The sequence below is a fragment of the Curcuma longa genome, chromosome 11 (genome assembly GCF_044706935.1).
Source record: "Curcuma longa cultivar G26 ecotype Majalengka, Jawa Barat chromosome 11, ITB_CL_G26_1.1, whole genome shotgun sequence".
NCBI lineage: Eukaryota > Viridiplantae > Streptophyta > Magnoliopsida > Zingiberales > Zingiberaceae > Curcuma > Curcuma longa.
In genome coordinates, this window is record NC_133871.1 from 29,077,562 (window position 1) to 29,099,758 (window position 22,197).

At 34.6% G+C, this 22,197-nt stretch overlaps 2 protein-coding genes across 4 annotated transcripts; both read right to left on the reverse strand.

Moving 5' to 3' along the window:
- Window positions 1–25: 25 nt before the first annotated feature.
- Window positions 26–19,199, reverse strand: LOC141839607 (nuclear pore complex protein NUP107). Its single transcript, XM_074727394.1, has 25 exons — window positions 19,022–19,199; window positions 17,508–17,854; window positions 16,556–16,625; window positions 16,185–16,303; window positions 14,954–14,982; window positions 14,733–14,858; window positions 13,729–13,887; window positions 13,258–13,350; window positions 13,009–13,176; window positions 10,071–10,169; window positions 9,667–9,863; window positions 9,527–9,584; window positions 8,070–8,158; window positions 7,868–7,999; window positions 7,365–7,487; window positions 6,172–6,270; window positions 5,890–6,081; window positions 5,569–5,743; window positions 5,319–5,475; window positions 3,068–3,267; window positions 1,822–1,963; window positions 1,587–1,744; window positions 1,372–1,488; window positions 1,124–1,221; window positions 26–387 (listed from the first exon to the last, which is right to left on the reverse strand). The coding sequence occupies exons 1-24, from the start codon at window positions 19,093–19,095 to the stop codon at window positions 1,135–1,137; spliced, it is 3,210 nt and encodes a 1,069-aa protein (XP_074583495.1). The 5' UTR covers window positions 19,096–19,199; the 3' UTR covers window positions 26–387; window positions 1,124–1,134.
- A 1,111-nt stretch (window positions 19,200–20,310) lies between these two features.
- Window positions 20,311–21,841, reverse strand: LOC141838313 (protein SUPPRESSOR OF FRI 4-like). 3 transcript variants are annotated; one of them, XR_012602630.1, is made up of 5 exons: window positions 21,685–21,841; window positions 21,514–21,567; window positions 21,065–21,446; window positions 20,916–20,989; window positions 20,311–20,787 (listed from the first exon to the last, which is right to left on the reverse strand). XR_012602630.1 is itself a non-coding variant. In XM_074725754.1 (3 exons), exons 1-3 carry the CDS (start codon window positions 21,814–21,816, stop codon window positions 20,716–20,718), a joined length of 258 nt encoding a protein of 85 aa, XP_074581855.1. In that variant the 5' UTR covers window positions 21,817–21,841; the 3' UTR covers window positions 20,311–20,715. The 3 variants fall into 3 exon arrangements, 1 of the variants encoding a protein (XP_074581855.1); XR_012602629.1 differs by having other exon boundaries at window positions 20,916–21,446; XM_074725754.1 differs by lacking the exons at window positions 20,916–20,989; window positions 21,065–21,446.
- Between the last annotated feature and the right edge of the window lie 356 nt (window positions 21,842–22,197).

Sequence of the window (22,197 nt, forward strand, 5' to 3'; positions counted from 1 at the left end):
AAATCTTATAAAATAAAAAATACAATGCAAAAAATAAATGCATCTTTGTTCCTACTTGTGACATCATTTACAAAAGCCGAGTGGCTCCAGAGTCTGATTGCAAGATCATCCACATGATAACATTGCTGTTGACACAACTTGCAAAACCCATCCATATTCCCCTCTTTAGTAAATTAATTTCTGAAACATCATACACACTCTTCTCCAATGATCTAGGAACATTGCGAGTCAAAAATCAAGTTGGAGACTACATTAGATTATAAGAATCAGAATCTGTTCAGACTTGAGATCCTGCTCCATTCTTCATGAGCCTTTCATTTGCCTAATCTCACCACTTTTCACCTTCAAATGCCTAGTTTTCTGAGTTAAAACGTCCACTGTTCCAATCTGCAAACAAAAGTATCATTTGCTCTACTTAACTACAGCAAAGAACAAAATCAGAAGAATTATACGTGCTGCAAAAGTCCTAGAATATCACCATCAGAAAGAAATTGACATGGGCAATATTTAACCGACATAGGTATAGAAAATATATTCGTAAATTGAAATCTTTGAATATACTATCAAACATGTGCTAAAGTAGTTCCAACTTCCACTTGTGCATTGTACCTACCAATATCAAATCCTAACTTCCACATGAATGCTTATATTAAATGGGAAGGACAATCCACTGTTCATAAGATGTTAGCATACAACCAATGCATCAAAGAGAAGTACCAATGAACACATTCTTGGTACTTCTTTTTGAAAATGGAATAAAGAGATTTCCAATCCCTCACCAGAGAGTCCTGCCAACTACAATCATATGACTAAAAGATTATATTTTTTGTGAAACGTGAGTAAAAGAGGGTGGAATTGGAATAGCACTTGTTTAATTATGCACGAACAGCTAGGAATTTTGAATTTAATTAATAGCAATAAAGTCAAACTAGATAACTTGGACAATGCATGATTTGAACACACCAGAAACAATTCAAAGAAATGACAATTAATGAAAAAAATTAAACCAGTAAATATCTAACAAATACGTGCATAATTTTGAGAAATGGAGAAGCAACTATATGTATACAAGAGATGAAACATAGATAATGAAAGAAAATATAACTAGGGAGTGAAAGCTTACCAAAAATTACATCATTCTTGTTGAGAATTAATGACAGACAACTCTTCTTCATACTCCATTGTGAATAGTGAGCATTCTCTTTCGATCAATAAAAATTCCTGAAAAATATATGTCCAGTTAATTTCTTTTGTCACATGTTTTGTTGGGGAACTGGCAGTGACACCCAAGATCAGTTCAAATAAATATTCATGGTGTAGAACTCAAACTATGATGATTTGTTCATTCACATAGAATGCTGAGGACAATACCTGTAACTGGCGATGACTAAACAAATGAAGGATTCCATATTCTGAAGAAGCAACTAATTCTACAAGTGCATCACGATGATCTTTTAAATTGCCCGTTTCAGCAAGGGAAACTGACACCTATTGGTGAACAAAAAAGACCAATAAAGACTTCTAACACCATGGAGTATGTCAAGGCATAGAAATTAAAAAGAATCAAGGTTGAGATTCTAATTAACCTGCATACAACGAAGAATAATTTCTGGTAGACAGCACCTACGATTAAGCCCTTTCACTATGTAATTAGCAGGGCTTATCAATACATCTTCCTTGAAATACCAAGCATCAAGCCGAAATATCTCCATTCTAACTCCAGGTTGAAACCGGTTAAGCTCACCTGGTAGATGGATTATTGACGTTCGCACAAGATACTAAGAACAATAGTGCATATTAAGTGGATTATGATACCAATACCTTTGAAACCAGCAGCTATAATAGTAGCAAGAAGACCACCATCATTAGCTTCATGAAGTCCAAGCCCATCACCATCCACAGCCAAGCAGCGAAGTACAATTTCAACACAATAGTTGTCATTTGAAGAAATTGCAACATTGACCTGAAAACTTATATCACAAGTTAGAAACCAGGAAAAGACTGTTAAAAAGACTAGAAATTAGGTGGCAGAATAGAATCATGTGCCACATTATCCATGCCAATAAAATACACCTAGACTGTTTCAAGTCAAGCAACAGCAAGCGACAAAAATCAAGCCAATCAGATTCAGAATTCTGTTTCTGCAGAATTGAGCAGACAAATCCAGAAATGATTTTAAAAGACACTACTGAAATCCATGTGTGAAATATTTCCCTTATCACACATCCTGTTAAACCAACAACAATAAAGATGTTGTATCCCTACTATTTAGGTTCAGATATATAAATTGTAGCTGCACTTACCTCCATTTCTAAATCCTCCTGCTACATACCAAGTAAAAGTTATAACATGATTTAAAAGAACAGCTCATTCACATCAATTTCCAAGTACATTCATTTTCATTAGTTCTTTTGATCTTTAAAACTTTGTATAAATTTCATTATGATTTTTGATGTGAGAATCATTTGTCAAGTGAATTCCTACTTTAAATTGTTTTTACTGTTTTTTATTAAAAAAAAGTTATGATGTCTTGCTTTAGGTTTTCACTCAATTTTGATCATTTCTTGCTGGGGTTGGTTGTTGTTTTTTTTTGCAACTTGTACCCCCCCCCCCCCCCCCCCCCCCCCCCCCTCCCACCCCAAAACACACATAACCAGTCTAGTTAGTAAATTATGTCTGTGTTTGAATTACAACTAAAAACATTCTTTAACTTCATCATCCAAAATGTTCTAGACTAATCAGAGAAATTAAAGTGTCGGCTGTTATCCATATTCTATTTCAAATGTTTGGCTGTTATCCATATTCTATTTCAAATGTTCAATATGATTAGGATCATCTTAAATAATTAAAACAACTAATTGATAAGTATCCAAAGTTTTTTGAAAAGTACTAACAATAAGGCAAGTTTCCAATGAGGTTTCTCTGATAAAGGTTGCACTGCAAATGAGATGGAAAGTAATTATTCTATTAAGAATCTAAAGAAACACCACTAGAGATGACAAAGCTAAGTGCATAATTGTGATTGCAAATGTAAAATGCCTAAAAGAAAAAAAAAATACAAACATACCCGTAATTCACGATTTACCACATCGTCATCACTGACTGACGAGTAGAGTGCACTAGTCAATGTTGTACATGAGGTTGCATCAGGGATCATGCATTCACCGGAAGGCAGACAGAGCATCGCAGTAGCATGCAGTTCGATATATACATTCCCAGTAGGATCATGCATAGTACTATGAGCTGCATTCAGCCAAGGGGTTCCTCCTAAATCAAGAAAGAAAAGCTTACTTAATATCAGTCAAAGCAAGAAGGATAAAACCCTTTATGATATATATGAGCTGCTAGAGAAATAATGTACAAAGTAAATTTTCAGAAACATATCAGTTGAAGCAAAATCAAATTTCTCATTGGTTTTGAAAAATTCTGAATGGCATAGAAAAAATTTTGATCATTTAAGTTACCACGTTTCATAGTATTTGCAAATAATCCTCATACAATGTCGTGTTCTTCATCTTTCCACAACTCTAGCTTTACACAAACATTAGACTGTTAAGTCATGTGCAAAAATATTTATTTTCTTGCACTTTCTTCTGCTTCATCCTCAGCTAGAGGAAAATCTACTGCATTATGTTGCAACAGCATTTATTATTACACTTCCAACAAATCTCTAACCTATAGAGAATTTAAACCAAGAATCTGAATTTCAAAAGTCACCAGTCATTTTCTTTACTTTCTGTCTCGTGCTAATAAATTCCATAGCAACCCCTCAATGTTGTGAGTGAGGACAGAACCAATCACACCTTGTGAAATGTTTTAAGAGTCTGAGACGGAGTAAAGTGTATAAATGCCACAAGGATTTCAGAGAAAACAAGACTACAGTTTGCTGTAATCAGTCAATCCCATATGGATCACTGGATCTATAGCAGCTTCATCAGAGTGAACCCAATTCATCAGTGCCTTGCTTTATTTCAGCTTGGATTGATTGAATCCAATGTTGATTCCCTAGTCAAATTTCTGCTACCAATCATGAAAGCTTGCAATTATCTGCACGGCATTGTCCACAAGAATGTGGCCACTGGAAAAGTCATTTGAGGATTTCTCCGTCAAACTCTTAGGGCCCTCCCTTTTCTTTCTACCTATTGTTGATTTGTGACATGTCAGGAAAGAAAAATGTAGCTCAGATGGTGTTTGGGAAATGAAAATTGATTTGTTGGTTCACACTTTTGACTATGATATCTAAATGAGCAATCACCCAATTCCCCATCCATTACATGTCAAATAGATCCACTAGAGTGTGGCACTGTATCTACTGAATGACCAGTGTTCCTGCCACCTGTTACCAAGTCCATATTGTTAACATTTACCCAGCGAGTGCAAATGTTTGCTCATCAATTTCATTCCAACAAACAAAGGGTTTTAGAATGCAAGGAAATGGACCTGATCACCTGAGGCTAAATAGATAGAAAGAAACTTCTCCACAAGTCAAATCTCAATTTTCTGATGTAAAAGAACATTTTAATCATTTTCGGCCGAGATGATCAATGTTCAGGAATAAACTCCTTTTAATAGAACACATCAAATGCCATTGTCATTTACTCGTATCACTTCTCCCAAATCACACAAGGCAGAAGCACTAATAAAAAACAACCAGCTTAAAAAGTAAAAGAGTTAGTAGATTTGTTAAAAAAAAACAAAATGACGTGGGGATAGAGTTATGCTGACAGGAAAAGATAACAAAGGAGTCAATATCAAATTCTGGACTGTAGAATTATCTGATCCTATGATGCAATCCAATTTAAAAGCTTGCCAAGCAGTAGTCAATGTCAGATCAGATTGGATTGTGATTGTAGGATTGATTAAACCAAACTAAAGCTTCATTAAAATTTCATTGCACTCCTAAAACATTTCGTCTACCACCAAAACCCATAGTGTCTACTGTCAACCCCTGCTCTATGTCTGCACCTTTGAATTGCCGAACCACCTACCTTCACATCTTGTTGCACCTCGTATGCTGTCTCATTCACTGCTTGAACTGCAAATCACATCATCACAGCCTTGTCACCAATCCACTGTCTCATTGGCTTTGCATGGAATCGCTCAACAATCTACCAGCAAATGGGAGCACTTTTTCTTTCTAAGACTTGTTTGCCAACTACTCAAATAGTTTTCAGACTTTTAAGTTTTAACCAGTCAAATCACTGTAAAGATTATTGCAAAGCATAAACAAGAAATGAATATGTTCATATCATTGAGATTAAGCACATCATGCATGTAGCTAAGCAACAGTCTTGAAAATTTGCATAGGATATACTTACTTAGTAAAAGTGACAATGACGTATTTAGTGTTTCTACTGCTGCAGCGATGGCTCTATCCTTTTCTTCTGAAGAAATCTCAGAAGGTGGAATAGCTCCATTCTCAAGTTCAAATTTAAGCCAATTCCGATAGGTTGCATCACATGCATAATACTCACGCTGATTGTAATTAGACAGAAATTTTAGCGTCATGGCAGAAATAATAATTATTGACATAGGCAATGTCAAAAGATTATAAGTGAGCAAACATACCCAATCTTTAAACTCTTCCAGATTCTCACTGACATCATCTTCTTCAAGAGAAAGTAGAGTTTCTTCAGGCTGTTTCAGTGGTTCAGCCAAGAAACTGAGTAACATATGTGGTCCTATAGGCAACTTAGGAACTCTTGACAAGGATATTAACGCAAACTCCCTGAACAGTATGTTGCTGAAGAAGAAAAAAGAATGACAAATCAAACATAGTACATAGTGCATGTCTATGTTCTGAAAATATCTCAATAAATTCTTGACAAAGAAAAAACAATGAGCTCAAGTCAACTAGTGAAGGCTTGATTTGTGAGAGATAAAGAATACCTATGCAATAAAGCCCTTGTAAGAAGCTTTGCATTGATGATCTCAAAATTTTCTATGGTAGAAGGTGGAGAGAAACAGAGCCACTGAATAACAGTAGCTTTCTGAAGAGATTGCAGACGAAGCTGTTCCACAACATCAGACAATTTGCCATCATATTTATTAGGTTTTGTTTCCCGTGATCTCGAAAGTACCCTGCCATAATAATTAAATGTAAAGATGTTGTGAGCTCGTTTTTGTAGGATAAAATAACTTGCACCGTAATAATGTTTTTTGTGGCCTCACTTCTCTATAATCTCCTCAAAACAAGCTTTTGAGCCATCTTCTGACGAGAAAGGCAGATATTCCATACCCAATAGAAAGATCTTATACTTGACATGAACACTATCAGAACAAAAAAGTGAGGAAAAAAATATAGAAGGGGTCAGTAAACTAAATACAGAAAAACAAAATCAACACTCGGAAAAAAAATCTTTAATCTCCATCAATGGTTCCGATAGTGCATGACAAAAAGATATAGCAGCTAATAAGTGGACGATAGGAGAGAGAAGAGAGAGAGAGAGAAAGAGAGAGAGAGAAGGAAGAAATAAACATAGAAATAATGGTACACATTCAGGTCACAGCAGACCCGCATATATTTACAATTATTGTTTAAAAAGATGGTTATAGATAATAAATTCAATCTTGGATCATGCATTTTATGTCACACATGGATAAATCAAACAGACTATGTTGGCATAGGAGACAATAGACACAAATGGAGGATATGTATCCCCAGGACAGCCCCTATATAACTACCATACTATTTTTCCTCTTTCTTTGACATTGTCTAAATTTGAAAGGAAAAAGATACTAAGGAGATTTTATTAAGGAAAAAAGGGTAGCAATTTTCAAAATTATAACAATTAACCCAAATGAGAAAGTAATCTCAACATCACTATTATCCTTTTACTGGCTTCTTTAAATATATATATAAAGAGCCTAGCAAAAAGATTATAACAATTAATTCTGAGAAAAGTATTCCTGAAATCAGTACAATTCTTTCATCAGTTAAAAGGAAATAAATAAACGCATAGCCTTCAATAAATAAACAACAAAGCCTTCAGAAAAGATGACAGATTCATTCATTTTCATCTGAAATGACTGGACGATGAGCATGATGCTTAACTGCAAGAATTCATCATTATCATTATTTTTACACTGGAATATGAGAGTTTAGCTCCTTCCATACAAAAATAACAAGCAAATAAGGTAGAAAATCGGAAATCACAAAGTTATTGAAATACTAAAAACATAGCTACAACTAAGTCACTTGAGGTTTAGTAAAATTCCATGACTCGTACATTTTCTCCTGACAAATAAATAGGTTGTATCACTGAAAGGATAAGCAGATAATCTACAAGTTCCAGTAACCAAATCATAATCCTTAGCGCACAAACGTAAATGTAACAACTAGGCAATGTAACTTTCAGAATTACCTGCTATTTAACCTGAGCTCCATCATTTGCACAAAGAGATCCACACAAAGGTGACGAGCAAGCTGAGAGGCATATATTCCAACCAATTCCTCGTGTTGTTTAGAAAATAAAAACATAGCATACCTGTTATTACATGCAAGTTTAGGATGTTTTGGTTAATTGTTTATGCAAACAATCACGAAATGATTAGCCTTTTTCCTCACTAAGGTCATCAAAAAAATTAGAAGAGGTTCAATTAGCAACGTCTCTGAAAAGGATAAGTCCACAACTCAGGAACAATAACAGAAACCAAGTTCTCCAGAAATCAATTCGAATATGGATCCAAGCCCAAGTTGAAATGCGGCACAGGTCAAATACAACATGTGTAGAGATCGTCCTAAGGTAATTCCATAGGACATTTGTGGAGGTCATGGTGCTCAATATAGTGGAAGAAGGTGATGGAAGCAACAGCAGCACCCTAATTTGTAAAATCTACATAGAAGTAAGAGCACATACAAACTTACATATGAAGTATGAGATCACCAACAACCATCAGCTTCTCCTTGAAGGCTTCCTTCATGTCATCATCAAGTAGATTACGAAGAACCAGAACTACATGTGCTCCAAAGCGAATCAGTTCAGGGTCTCCATTAGGCCTGAGTAGCAATATTTTATTAAGAATAAAACTATAACACTCAAAATATCTGTCTGGGTGAACGAGAGAACCTCAGAATATTTTGATCATCTTCTGCAGGGGATATCCAAGCCCATAGTAGCTCTAGAAGGTGTCCTATATCTCCTAGCATGAGATTTATCTGCAAAGAATTAATTAGAGACTCGGGCGAATATAATTGAATAAACCCAATGCTACAGAAAAATAAACATCCACATACATTACTAATTTTCTTCCAATTGTTCTTGATTCTTCCTGTCTGGCTTTCTTTGGTATGATCTGTTTCCTAATCCTATTATTATTATAACTGGTCAATATCTTTTGCAATGTGTTTGATATCTTAAGTCTATAAATCTAACAACAGGTTTGGAGGAAAGAAAAGAATCGTCAAGCTTGACCCTGTTTGTGAACAAGATGACTTGCACTCATGGTTTAAAATTTCAAGCCATATCGGCATTTCCATCTATGACCGAAACAATACGGTTTCAGTATTGTATCGTGACGTGCCGATATAGTTTCGATATTTTTAAAATATAAAATATATTAATTAAAAATAAAATATTTAACATAAACATTTAAAAATTTAAAAAAAATAAAAAAATATGGAATCGTAATAAATAAATAAATAAAATTTTATTATATATTTTTTAAATTAAAATAAATAAAATATATAGTTAATGAGATAATTTTATTAGGATTTAATTTAGCTTATTTAGATTATCCCTATCATAGCTAGGAGTTGATTTAATTTATTACCCTAACTTCTAATTAAAAAATATCCAACTCCCCTCAGGTCGTGATGCCTTGCGCTCGTAGGTCGCACGACCCGTCCGTCGTGGCCGACGGGGTCGCATGACCCCTCCGCCACGACTGACAGAGTCACGCGACCCCTCCGCCACGGCCAATAGGGTCACCAACCCTTCCGCCGCTGCCATGAGACTCATGCTGAGGGTGCCAGTGTCGGTCTACGAGCGGAACGAAATATTTCGCCCATTTCGTTCGGTATGGCACGAGATTTCCAACCATGAATGCACTAATATTATCTATTCCGACAATATCTTTTCTAGCTTCTAGAATTTTCATATTTGTCCATTGGCCCATGTGTTCTATTTTATGCTTTATAATAACAACATATAAGACTCAGACTGACTGTCAATCCTAGATCAGTTCGAACTTGACTATTTCTACCTCTATAGAACAAGAAAGTTCCTAGAATAAAATAGCATGCTTTTGGAGACTTCTAGATCAACTTATATCTATTTCACATATTCAAAAAAATTATTCATGTCTTGAGATTGCTAGAGCAGAGCAATTCCTTGAGAACAAGCTTAGCATAATGGTAGTATGCTTGAATAGCTTACTTGTCTTTCATCTCATTTTGAATGTATTCAATCTTCACGTGCATTTTTATTCCTAGAGTACTACTGCACCAACTACATCTTCACTTTCTCCAATTATCATTAAATTATTTTCAATATATGCACAGATTTCTTAAATCAGTATCCCTTACCTCAATTTGCCGATGTTGTTCTTTGCAAGCTCTAGAAACTGTTTCATTAACAACCTCACTGCAGTTACAAAAAAAAAAAAAAAAAAAAGAGATCAGACAGAAGATGAAGGTTACAATGAGAAGGCATGGTAGCATAAAACCTTGAATGAAGTTTTTGAAGTAGTGCCGGAAGATCCCGTGGTTGCTGATCAAATACATGATATGGCCAATTTTCTACTGTAGACCCATTTACATCATCTCCAAACTGTTTGCCTTCCACTCTACCTTGTTGAGGTTGAGATAATTCTATGTCCACTTGGACATCAAGCCATGACTTTGCCATTGCCCAACAAGCTGACTATAACCACAAATAAATTCAAATGAACTAAAAACTTCTAGACAATGAAAAGCAAGGAAACTACTAATCCCAGTGGAAAGCTACAAATTAAATGACACGTTACAACAACCAAGAGATAAAAATAAAAAACATCTAGCTAATACTCAAGTATCTTGAAAGAAGATGAAACAGAAGTAGCAAAATCATTAAGTATGCACAAAAATCTACCTCCCAGTCAGTACAGATTGGCAGCAAACGCCTCAAGTTACTAGATTGTGCTGCATAGACAGCCATCTCATACCTTCCACCATCCTGCTCTGCAATCTTCTGAAATTATGTACCAAAAACAGAATAAGTGGACAACACAAAACCATGACAATTTTAGACATTGCTATTCACATATAACTTATGCCAAGCATTTATAAGTTAGTATATGCTATTCTATGTCTACCAACATGTCTATGAACATGGCCACATCTGAAAGAGCATGTGCTATGATCCCATTCTAGTCCAAACTCCAGCACTTTATAAACTCCAATATAGTGTGCATGGTTTAAAATCTCAAACCGTATCGGAGTTTCGGTTTATACTAGAACGATATGGTTTCGATATCGTACCATGCCGATATAGTTTCGATATTTTTTAAATATAAAATATATTAATTAAAAATAAAAAAAATTAATCTAAATATTAAAAAATAATAAATATATATATATGGGATCAGGGTGCTTCTATATGATAAATAAATAAATAAATATTGTATTATATATTTTTTAGAAATAAAATAAATAATATACATATTAAATTAATAGGATAACTTTATTGTGTTTGATTAAGCATGTTTAAATTATCTCTACTATAGCTAGGAGTTGAAATTATTAATATAAGTTTGATTAAAGACTAAGTTTTAATGAGCACAATGGGGGTTGTGGGATGTCATGGCAAAGGACCACATCAACCTCCCGCGGGGTTGCGAAGGCAGCGGGGTGGTGCGGGGCAGCAAACACAATGGTAAATTTCGTTCGTTTCACCCGGCACGGTATGAAACTTTAAACCATGATAGTATGTGAGATAAAAGAAGTTGAAATTTTTTAATAAAGAAGGTACCTAGAAAGCACAAACATGCATCAAAAGAGCATTATCTTTGTTAAAAAATGATGGTTTTAAGTCTCACATTGTCATTAATATATGTAGTCTTGCGTGTTGTATATACTTGAATAGTAATCTCAACAATAATATAATAAACCCTAGTTACAACTAGTTGCAAAGCATCTCATTTGTTCTTCTCCCAGCCATTGTTGCCATTGATTGTGTTGCCCTACTATCACCTGATTGTCACCCCTCTCCCTCTCCTCAATATTTTTTGAAATAGGAGGATTTCCATATTCAGGAGTACTTCACCACTTTCTGGGACAAGTGAGAGACACTGTATATCATTCTATTGATCTTAAAGTTTTGAAATTTAAGCGCAAAGCATACCAAATGGCAAAATTTTTGTCTATTCATGATGAGTCTCATAATTTTTCAGTCATTGGTATGGTTCCATGTTTCTATATGGTGATATGGAGCAACCACAAGAAGGGAAAGTAAAATATGTATATTCTCTCTCCAATGCTCCCGTTTATCTCTGCTTGGTGCTTCCTCCCTCATGGATCTGCAGCATCCACATTTCCATGCTTCCATAATTTGGTCTATTCTCTATCCAATGCTTCCATTTATCTGCTTGGTGCTTTCCCCCTCATGCATATACAACATCCATGTTTCCATGCTTCTATATGGTGACCCTTCCAAATAGGTTGATATGGAGCAAACCACAAGATGGTAAATTAAAATATGTGAGCACAAAGAAAACAATCTAATCCTAAACAAACTCCTCGGATGCATATTGTAAATATATTTCAAATGGATGCTCACTTCAGTCTCATTGCAGCAAGTAGATCGCTGAGTATTTATCAGACAACCCCAGTATGATAGTTCCAAAGGATGATATTGATAATATTATAAGGTAGTGATTTGCAAGATATCCTAGAAGTTGAAAGATATCTGAAGGCAAATTAATCTGTGTTATTTTCATAGAATAGTAAGTAGCTTATAATTCAGAAGATATTTCTGTCATAAAAACAGATCTCCTTGGATACAGAATTGATGATACTCAACCTACCCCCAAATCTTAATCTATAGCCATAAAATGGTAGTATTTTTCACTTAAGATTTGTGTGTAAGCTTATCTATTTTATAGTTACTAGGCAATATATCTCATTTGTGGTTGATTTTGTAGGTTATTTCATGCAGAATCTTAGGAAATATTATCAAAAGGCAATGGATATTCTGCTATAAGAAAAACTCCATGCAAAGGCTTGCTCTATAAGGAACATCAACATCTGAACATTCTCTGATGAAGATTATGTTGGATCCTAATGTTGAAGCTAGGAGGCTCCACACTCATTGGTCTTATATAATATAAATTGATATATTTCCTAATAGGTAGAACTTATGGGATAAATAGTTAACCAATCAATTCCAACATGGTATTAAAAATCGGTCTGTACCTCTGAGTCATGATGGGCGTGAGCCATTAGTTCCACATGGATAAGTGCAATCGTTCATTATACATTGGTCTATTTCCTAACAACTCAAGCTTGCTTTTAGGATAAGTGGCTAACCAATAAATTCTGACACCTACTTACAAAAAAGGGATATGATACATCATCAAAGAGCAAGTGGCAAACAATTGGTCTGTTCTAGTATGACACAGAACATAGAGACATGATGCTTACAGACTCTAAAATTGTAGATTAAGTTTTTACCTCAACGATCTCAAGTTTACAAGAACTAACTGCTGAGTATGCATTGTAACAATCAAGCACTATTTACATTTGGAGTATAAATACACACACTGAAGTACATTGTCAATTCATTTAAATGTTGTTATAAAGAAGCTTAGCATGCATGCATATATTTTGAAAAATAAATTGCAGATATTTTTTCCAAACCAATTAATGAGACAGTCTCAGAAATAATGGGTTTAACTGACATTGCTAGTTACTAACATGGTACTAGACTTGAGTGCTTTACACACATGGATTGTGATCTCATTATTTGAATAGTGAAAAAAAAGGAAAAAATTATAATTATAATTATCCCTGTTAAATTTGAAAGATTAAACCTCTGATGCACAATATGATGCCCATCTCCAAAGGCGCCATTGGTGCCCAATGCCACTTTCCAATTCAGTAGCTTGCAATTGCCTTGTGTTTCCATTTTTGTGCATGGCTTCAACAGATGGAAAATGGTCAAGACCTCCAAAAGGACAAAGACTTGCAGCCCTCCATGGCTGAATAGAAAAAATTGAAAAGAGAATAACTTGTAAGAAAATGACTTAGCGCAATATTGAAGATAGCATAATGATGAAGACCTGTCCAGCTGAACGACACAACTCGCATGCTTCTTCTAGTCTTCCAGCTCGAAGTAAAGTCCAGATATCCTCTAGCAAAGATTCATCTTGCTTCTGTTTAAATTACAAGAACATTTAGTCATCCATTATGATAGATAATACAAATTTAAGCTGCAATATTGGCTAAAAAATAAGCTTCCCTTCTAATTAAGGGCATTAAAAAACCATCACTTAAACATTACTATTTTAAGCTGATATTACCACGTCCTCGTTTATGTGCGTAATATTTTCACACCGCCTAACTGGAGCTTCCCTTCTAACTAAGGGCATTAAAAAATCATCCCTTAAACATTACCACTTTAAGCTGCAATATTGGCTAAAAAATAAGCTTCCCTTCTAACTGAGGCCATTAAAAAACCATCATCTAAACATTACTATCTATCATGAAATATGATCACATGAACAGATAATGTTTTAAAAAAACTACAGTACTTTGTCATCCAAAATTGGTTGAGCTACTTCACGTGTTGGGGCATCAAAATCAACATGATGGACTATAGCAGGATCATCCCTCTTATTCTTCAGAAACCTTTGTGTATGTATCCAAACACCAGAGCTAGGAAAATAAGAACCTACGTGTGACCCTCTCACCTGAAAAATAGAATAATTTACTTAGTCCCAAAGTAGAGGTTAAACAACCATAAGTTTTTAGCATACTTTTAAATTGTGATATATATTACAAAATAAAAGCACCTTATGCAATATATGGTCTGTTAGTTTGCCTGTATGAGAACCTATGTCAAGTGTTGGAACAGTTTAAACCATGAAACATATAGAAGAACTGGTTTACATGGAAAATAACTGTTTAAGCATTTCAAGAAACATGGATGCAAATTGGCATGAATCAGAGATCACATGACATAATGGAAAAGCAACAATACCATGTTGGAAACCTCTTTGATTTTCTATAAAAAAAACAAGCAATTCCAAAAGTAAATGGGAATGAAAGTATATATCATGCTAATCAGCATTGAACACTTTGTACCTTTAACTCAAAATTTAAAAAACATTCCACCATCAATCAACCATCTATAACAAAATATGCTGTCAAATTGCCAAAAACAAACAATAAAGATAAGCTGATGCATTCTAAAATGGAGAGCATTTAACAGGAAGTTTTCTGATTATATTTTCATATGAAAGGATGGTTAGGCATGCTAGACAGTTATCGCAGAATCTAATAGCCTGTCAGAATCAAAGCCAAAATACTAAATTCAACCTTTTTAACTTGTATCATTAACACCTGCAGCGGCACTTACCACCAAGATTAACTTTGTGGCTTTTGTACTTGGGTGGTTGAATAGGAGGGCAGAATGGAGTGAAAAAATAAAAAGACAAAAAAAAAGAGTACATTATTTTCAGTTTTCATGTGCTTGTCATTCTTTTTTGAATCCCTTTGCATAAGACAGTAATGAGATGTAGGAAAAACAGCATACTCTTTTTGCCAAATCAAGAGATTCCGAAGCTAGGCCTTCGAGCCAAAGAATGATGCGAACACATAACTGTGCTGTGTGATCCATCATAACAAACTGGCAGGCCCGCTGATGTGAAGTTGGTGGAGACTACAAAACAATTTGAAGCCCATACATAACATCAGACAATTCAAATAGAGCAGAATCAAAATTACTTGTAAGACAGATTTGTTTGTCAGAATTACCAAAAGTAGTTTTCTAGGAAGCTCTTCATTTCCTGCATGATTGTTAAAAATCGATTCAAATAAGGAATAGCAACAACTCCAGGACCTAATATATTTTATTAATTTTAAAATGGATGAAATAAATAGATAAGCGGTATTAACAAAAACGGATAAAAAACAAAAAGTTGACCACAAAACATGGTAGCTTTAAAAAATTACATAGCATTCCAAAGAAACTAGGATAGTAAATGCACAAGCCCACAAAGAACAGTGTCATAAAAACTAAATTAATTCAACTAGTTTACATAAAAATTGACTGGTATGATAGATATTCAGCTTATTAGCAGCTTTGGGTTTATGCTAAATCAGAACTCGGGAAACTAACCATGTAACAATCAATTGTGATGTTAACCATACATGGAATAAGTCATCATGACATTGCACTATGTTTTCTTCTCTCCTTGACAACTATGCAAATGTTCCCTTTCTAATTTGTATACTTGTACTACAGTTTTTTATTGATATTCCTTCTCATAATATAGCAATTTATCTTAGCAAATTTAAATCTTAGTATATGATAGTGCCTGTAATCTCTTGCTCAACACTAACAGCTCCTCATATACATCTATTCAGCAAATCCATCACTGCATTAGTCCCTGTGTTTCTCCAACAACATTTCCTAAACTAACGAATCAGCCAATAAATTCCTCAGTGAAGCTAAATAGATTCAGCACTAAATAGAATATAGTTTTACACATGAGAAAAAATATCATGTATATTTGAGCAAAAAGTATGAACTGAATTTAAACAGAGAAACACTTTCACACTTTGGCCTGATTAGACTACAGGAGTCAAGCATGCTTACCATATGGACACTGAAACAATGTAGGAGGCAAAGAAACAAGTTACTAAAAGTTAGGTTGCCCATATAAGAAAGTTCAGAAAGAAAACTTTTTTCCCATATTAAGAATGTTTTATATGACAACTTCAAAGATTCCATTGAATGTGCTAAATGACTTTATTAATGAGGAATCCAAATAAATATCATTGTGAGTAAAACAAAATTGAATAATGTGAAATATTTTCCCCAACAAAGCACAAAAAATATCCCTAGACTCTGATTTCCAATAGTCTAACAAAGAAAATATAATGAAATAGTGAAACAAATCAGGTTAGAAGGACATTAAAAATACAATACAAAAATCACTATACAGATTAATGGCTCAGATTGTTTTGAGGATGTTAGAGTGACTTCCTTTCCCAAACAGATACCACAGAAGTGACCAAGATGCAGCCTCATCAAGCAATAGCCGAGCCTTTTGCTGCATAAATCTGTCCTCCACTACTCTATGCCTGCCAGTACTACCATACCTACAAACAAAGATCAATTGTAAGGCACAGTATAAAAGAGTATGTAAACAGCTATAAGCAGATAGTTCTCTACAAAAAATATGTTCAAACATGTGTACTTATTAGTCAACTCCAATAAGTACACAGGAATAGATGGAGTTAGACAAGATAACCGAGGTCTTCAGTATTACAACAGAAAGTTGCATGGACCTTTAACAAACTGTTTTCCTTATCATAATGCATTGACAGAACAAATTTAGGAGGTAAAGTAACCTGATAGATTCAGAAACACTGCGACATGCCTTCTCAAAGTGCAAAATGAGATCAGGAAAGGGCATCAAACCTGTGTTGCACATATAACAAGCTTAAAGGATATATAGACCAATAAAGAGTGTTTGTAATAGTACATTAGATGACCAGAATGCCATGTAAAGAAACTGAACCAATGAAATTAGTGAACAATTTTGCAAAAATAGGCTAACCTAAAAGAAATTGCATGTCTATTTTCATTCCTTAATATATGATTTTATCTGAGAGTTTGGAAAGACAACCTAAATGTTGTCAATACAAAGATCACTACTAAATCCTCTTAGGCTATGTTACATCTATGCACCCACACACTGGTAATGTCCTCCAGCACAGACTGACAATCATGGTTCCTGAAGCATGCAAAATATATTCACTAGAAGCAGATAAGGAACACAAGTGTTTCCAAGGAAACTAGATAGGTTCCAACTCCAAGTGAATTGATGTAACATAATCAATAAGTCTGGTTGCAACATGTATAATTCCAATCAAATTTAGCATGAAGTAGTTCATAACCTATTGCCCACTTTTATTGCCTACCGCATAAGTATGAAAGAACTAGAAACTCTCAACCATCCATGATAGAACACAAAAAATATTAGCTTATAAATATTTTTTCATTAGATTCGAAAAATAGATCCAAGGTTATCTTTCTTATCATTGCTCTGTTTGCATGAATGCATTTACAGACTTTACCAAAGGGAACAACTAGAACTTTAGAGTGGTCCTGATTTGGACCACAAGACAAATTTGTATGAAATTTTGCCACCATGATAAATAGCTTCTCCTTAACAAAAAAATAGAAAAATAGTATGGTTGACATGAAAGCATAATTAGTCAATTACTCAAAATAAGCCTAATACAGAAATTGCTGCAATATCCAGTTGTGAGATGTTGCACATACTGCTAATCATTTTACCTTGAAGTGCAGAGTCAAGGAGTGAGGCGAACAACCTAAAAGTTGAATCGCCACTTTCACCCAGACCATCATCCTCATTTTTTATAAGTTTCAGTGAATGGGTTCCTTGACGGATTGAATCAGAGCCAAATTTAAACTCAGATACTACATGACTATCAATTGATGTTCGTCTTTTCCATGAAGCATCAGCATCAAAATTGTCTACTTCTTGTTTGATCTCCTCAAGTACAAGTGCAGTATTAGGGCGTCTTTGAATATTGTTTCCTTCATATAACAATCTTGCCTCAGAAAACTTTGACACTGACTGTCCTGCAATAGGAGACACATTTGAGGTGGATTGTCTTTTCCTGTAAAAAAGAATAAGCAATCATGTGTATCAGAGTGGTTGTCTTCTGTATTAGATGACAGAAACAAAATAACTCTTAGAATTAAGGTGTGATGACACAAAGAAAAGTATACCATCGAGTCTACCGCTAGTGGTTTGACTCGGTAAGATGTACAAATTAATTACACTTTAACAAGCTAGCATTTGGTGTCTAGGCAGAATTACATTTTAACAGTGCATATGTAGGTACATTTACAATAGCTATATCAATGATCTAGCCCTATTAGATTCAATTTTCAAACTCCACTTGAATCCAAACTTCGATATACTATGAGTTCCAAATAGGATTTTTCATGTGAAATAAACTTGAAAGTTGAAACACCACAATTTTGTTTTATTTTATTTGCACAATTTGGGTGGCTCTTTTACCAATTGCAATAACAACAGATGCAAAACCCAAAGGAGAGGAACTTAATGAAATAAAGTCTTAAAGAGGTATAACCACCTTAGAAGGATGTAAGGCACAACACTAGGATGGCCCAAAAATATATTTTATGACAGGTTCCAGGGATAGATTTGTGTCATACGCTAGGCTGTGACATTGGAATTGCAACTTGAGTGAAGGAGAGTGTTATTAAGTGGCCCATGCAAAGAGATAAAAGGGAGTAGAGAATAGGGAGAATCCATGCGGTTAAGGAATAGAAAGCCAATTCCATTTTTGATCGGTGGGCCTTTCTTCTCCGAAATAGTGCAAAGGATATAAACCTGTAAGTATTTGATGGGAACTCATTAGAGGTGGATACATGTTTCAAAAAACTCTATTCCGTTGCCTTGAGCTGAAGAATTACAATTATCTCTCAATATTTCAACCTTTGTCTCAACCAGCCTAAACATCTGCTTTCTGTGTAACTCTGGAGAATCTAATACATTCTTTTACCGTACACGATTCTCTTAAGAATATGTGCGGATAGTGCTCCAGTTTTCTCATGAAAAAGAAGAGAATTTTATTCAGCTAGAAAAGGAAAATACTGCAATTTAACTAGTGACGCAATTGCACGCAGAGAATTAGCCCCGTTTCATACAAAAGCTAAAAATGGCACCAAAATCCTAGTCTTGAAAGCATACACCTAAGCGAAAGTTAACAAAGATCACCGTAAAACAACTATGAGAGAAGCGTCGGGCATTCAACCTGTAGCGACGATACTGCTCCCTGCTGCTGAGATCTTGGGGGTCGAAATAGATTGGAGAAGTATCCATCTCCATGCTTCAATTTCTTTGCGTTAAACCCTAAAAATACAGAGGAGAGCGTAGCCGATTGAGAGAAGGAACGGAGCCAGAGTAAGCGAGTTCGAGAAACCCTAAAACCCACACCCCACTCCAGTCCAAGTCTCCGAGAGCTTTCTTCGACACCGAAGCGCCAAATGAATTAAACAAAAATATCAAACCTCAAATTGCTAATAAAATGCTTAAAGTCTGGATTGCGATTAATGAGAGGTAATAAAATTAGAATTATACACAATTAAAATTTTATTTTTACCCAAAAATACTATGAATATTTAATGATATGGTATTTTACTGTCTAAATATTCATTAATATTTTAGAGAAGTGACTTACTTTTAGCAAAATTATTTACCTAAATAATTTCAAATAGCTAAAGGCTTATATTTGGATTCTATTAGTTGAATTTAATTATTTTTCTTCTAAAAATGATAAAATCTGCCATCCTAATAGCCTTACAACTACGATAAAAGATATTATTATGACTTTATTAAGATTTAAATCTTATCCTCATCTACAACTCTACTCCATCATAACCAACTCACTTATACCTTAAAAATAATAATTATTTTTCAATATATATAAGATTAAATTATTGTCTGTAATTTGTTCTTTGCCAACAGCTTAAGTGATTATATTTGACGAATCTAAATTTTAATATAATATAAATTCTAAATTGATTAGAAATTTCAAAACATGGAATTAAATCTACATACAAGTTCACAACTCAAAATGAATTCAATAATTATGAAGGCCTGTTTATTTAAATAATAAATATTGAATTTGTAATCTTAGCATTTCAACAAATGATAAAATCCGTCATATTCCACACAACCATCTATGAAATAAATCAAAAAATTATAATTGACCACAAAAGAAAACATTATCTCAACTTCATCAAAATTCAACCCTTATCTATTTCAACAAATCTACTCCGTCGTAACCAACTCAATTATATCTCAAAACAAAATATTAGGACATAATAGGAATTCAATTTCAGAATATGTTAGAAAAAAGGCTACCGCGACATCACCCAAAACATTCACAGTCAAACCTGACAACCTGCATTCATCAACCCGATGAACAAGAAGCTCCCAACAAACACTTCAGCTGCTATTTGAAGTAGAGAAATACAATTTGCAAATTAGAGAAGACAAAAAACAAGGTTCGGAAAGACATTAGGAAAGTTATTCCCTTGATTTACAATATATATTGATAATTGTGAGATCAGTGAGTTATTATGGTACTATCTCAGAAATTTAAACAAATCAACAAAAAATCCGATTCAACCAGAATGAATTACAACCAATTTTGCTCTAAAATCACTTCCACATCTAACCAGCAGTTTATATGATGACGAACTAAGAATAATACCCTTACTCAAGGACTGACAAGTACATAAAGTTAGGCATCAAATTGGGGATTATAGTCTGGGTCCTGTATATATTCTTCATATGCATACGCCTGCTGATCTCACAAACCTAATGCGCCTCCAAACAATCTGACCGTCTAACACTGAATGGAGAACACACCTTGTTGCTTGGTGATTTTGAGTCATTCAGAGATAGCCAAGTGATTTCCCAACTCCCACAGTAGCATGGCATTTAAAATGTCATACGGCCAGCAAGTCGACTTTCAGATATCCTTCTGTCTATGGCCGCATCAATGGAGTTCATCTAGTTCAAAGTGTAACCACAAAAATTAATCAGACAGCTGAAGAAAGTATCAAGAAGATTATTGCAATTCTATAAGCTTAACAATAGAACTACACTTGTAGCAAACTTGTTTCTGAACGAACGCTGACCTGTACCAATTGTGGTCGCCAATGCAATGAAAAACAGTTAACAAGAAATTCTTGTTGTTCCACTCAGCCCCACACTTATTAAAAAGCAATAGGGATAAGGAATACAACAACAAGGTAAAAAAAAAACTAAATCAGGTCATGGTACATACGGATTTTCGCATGGGCCTTGGTGCTAGGTTGAGACCCCTCGTTCATTTGCAGCACAAGCTTGTCAGTTTTATAAGACTTACTAGCAATAGAAATAATGTGTAAAAAAGTATTTGAAAACTTTGGAGGCTCCAAAGATTGGAAAGAAATCTAGACAGTTAGGATTGGAATAGAAAAGAATATCTTTCTTACTCATCCCAAGTCAAAACTATAATTTTACTGCCTAGCAGAAAACTGATCGCCAAAGGCCATAGTTCATAAAAGCTTTTATTCATAAATTGTGGGTGTAGCATTGAAATCCGGAGCAATCAATCCAATAGTAAGATCGTTGAAGGATAACACTCAGAACTTGAAAAAGATTTGGTTTATTCCTACCTTGAGGATCTGCATCCAAATTGCAAATCTATTTCACATCCACCAGAACATATAACAGAAGACAGTAAAAACTTACCTGGCTAGTTTCATCATGCACCTGATACTTTGTTAGAGACATTCTTCTTTCTTCCTGCACAATGATCCCATCTTAAACATCATATATTAATAGAGAATAATGCTGCATCTACTAGCATGGTCTGAGGAAAAATGATCTACAAATTAACTGAGACTATAGCTAGAAACTTACCATTGACATTGCCTCATCGTCCCAAACCAAGTAGACCTCATTCGTAGTGGGATGAGAAGCAGGGGGTTTATTGGATATCACAGGAGGAGGCCCGATTGAAGGGTTCTCAGTGTTTGGACCAGAAGCATACATATGTGAGCTTGCATATGATACACCACCTAAAAAAGTAAAAATATTTACTTGGAACATATGGTAAATTGTATCAAGCTAAGACTGAGTGAGAATAGGTTGCAAAATGCATCTACCTTGAAAAAATTGCATATGGATGCAGGAAGAATACAACATTTAAGAAACAGAGATTTAACGGTGCAAACAGATAAAGGAAGCAGCGCAAAGAAAAACTAATGAACTTCTAAGTCTGTGTAATTGATTCACTTTGCATTTCTGCACGTCTTCTCAAGTGTCATGGCTCAACAAACATCATTGGAGAAGAAAAAGGTTGTCTCCTTGGTGACACTCCACCTAGTTCCACACATTAATACCCCGATTACGCTCATTTGACAGAAAAATCAT

Excerpts from the sequence above, each read along its gene's own strand:
- LOC141838313 (XM_074725754.1), bottom strand. The coding sequence starts at position 21,816 with ATGTATGCTTCTGGTCCAAACACTGAGAACCCTTCAATCGGGCCTCCT. Across the intron at positions 21,568-21,684 it reads ACGATGAGGCAATGTCAATG|GAAGAAAGAAGAATGTCTCT; the intron begins GTAAGTTTCTAG and ends ATCATTGTGCAG. Across the intron at positions 20,788-21,513 it reads TGCATGATGAAACTAGCCAG|ATGAACTCCATTGATGCGGC; the intron begins GTAAGTTTTTAC and ends ACTTTGAACTAG.
- LOC141839607 (XM_074727394.1), bottom strand. The coding sequence starts at position 19,095 with ATGGAGATGGATACTTCTCCAATCTATTTCGACCCCCAAGATCTCAGC. Across the intron at positions 16,626-17,507 it reads CCTTGACTCTGCACTTCAAG|GTTTGATGCCCTTTCCTGAT; the intron begins GTAAAATGATTA and ends TGTGCAACACAG. Across the intron at positions 1,222-1,371 it reads TTAGTCATCGCCAGTTACAG|GAATTTTTATTGATCGAAAG; the intron begins GTATTGTCCTCA and ends TATATTTTTCAG.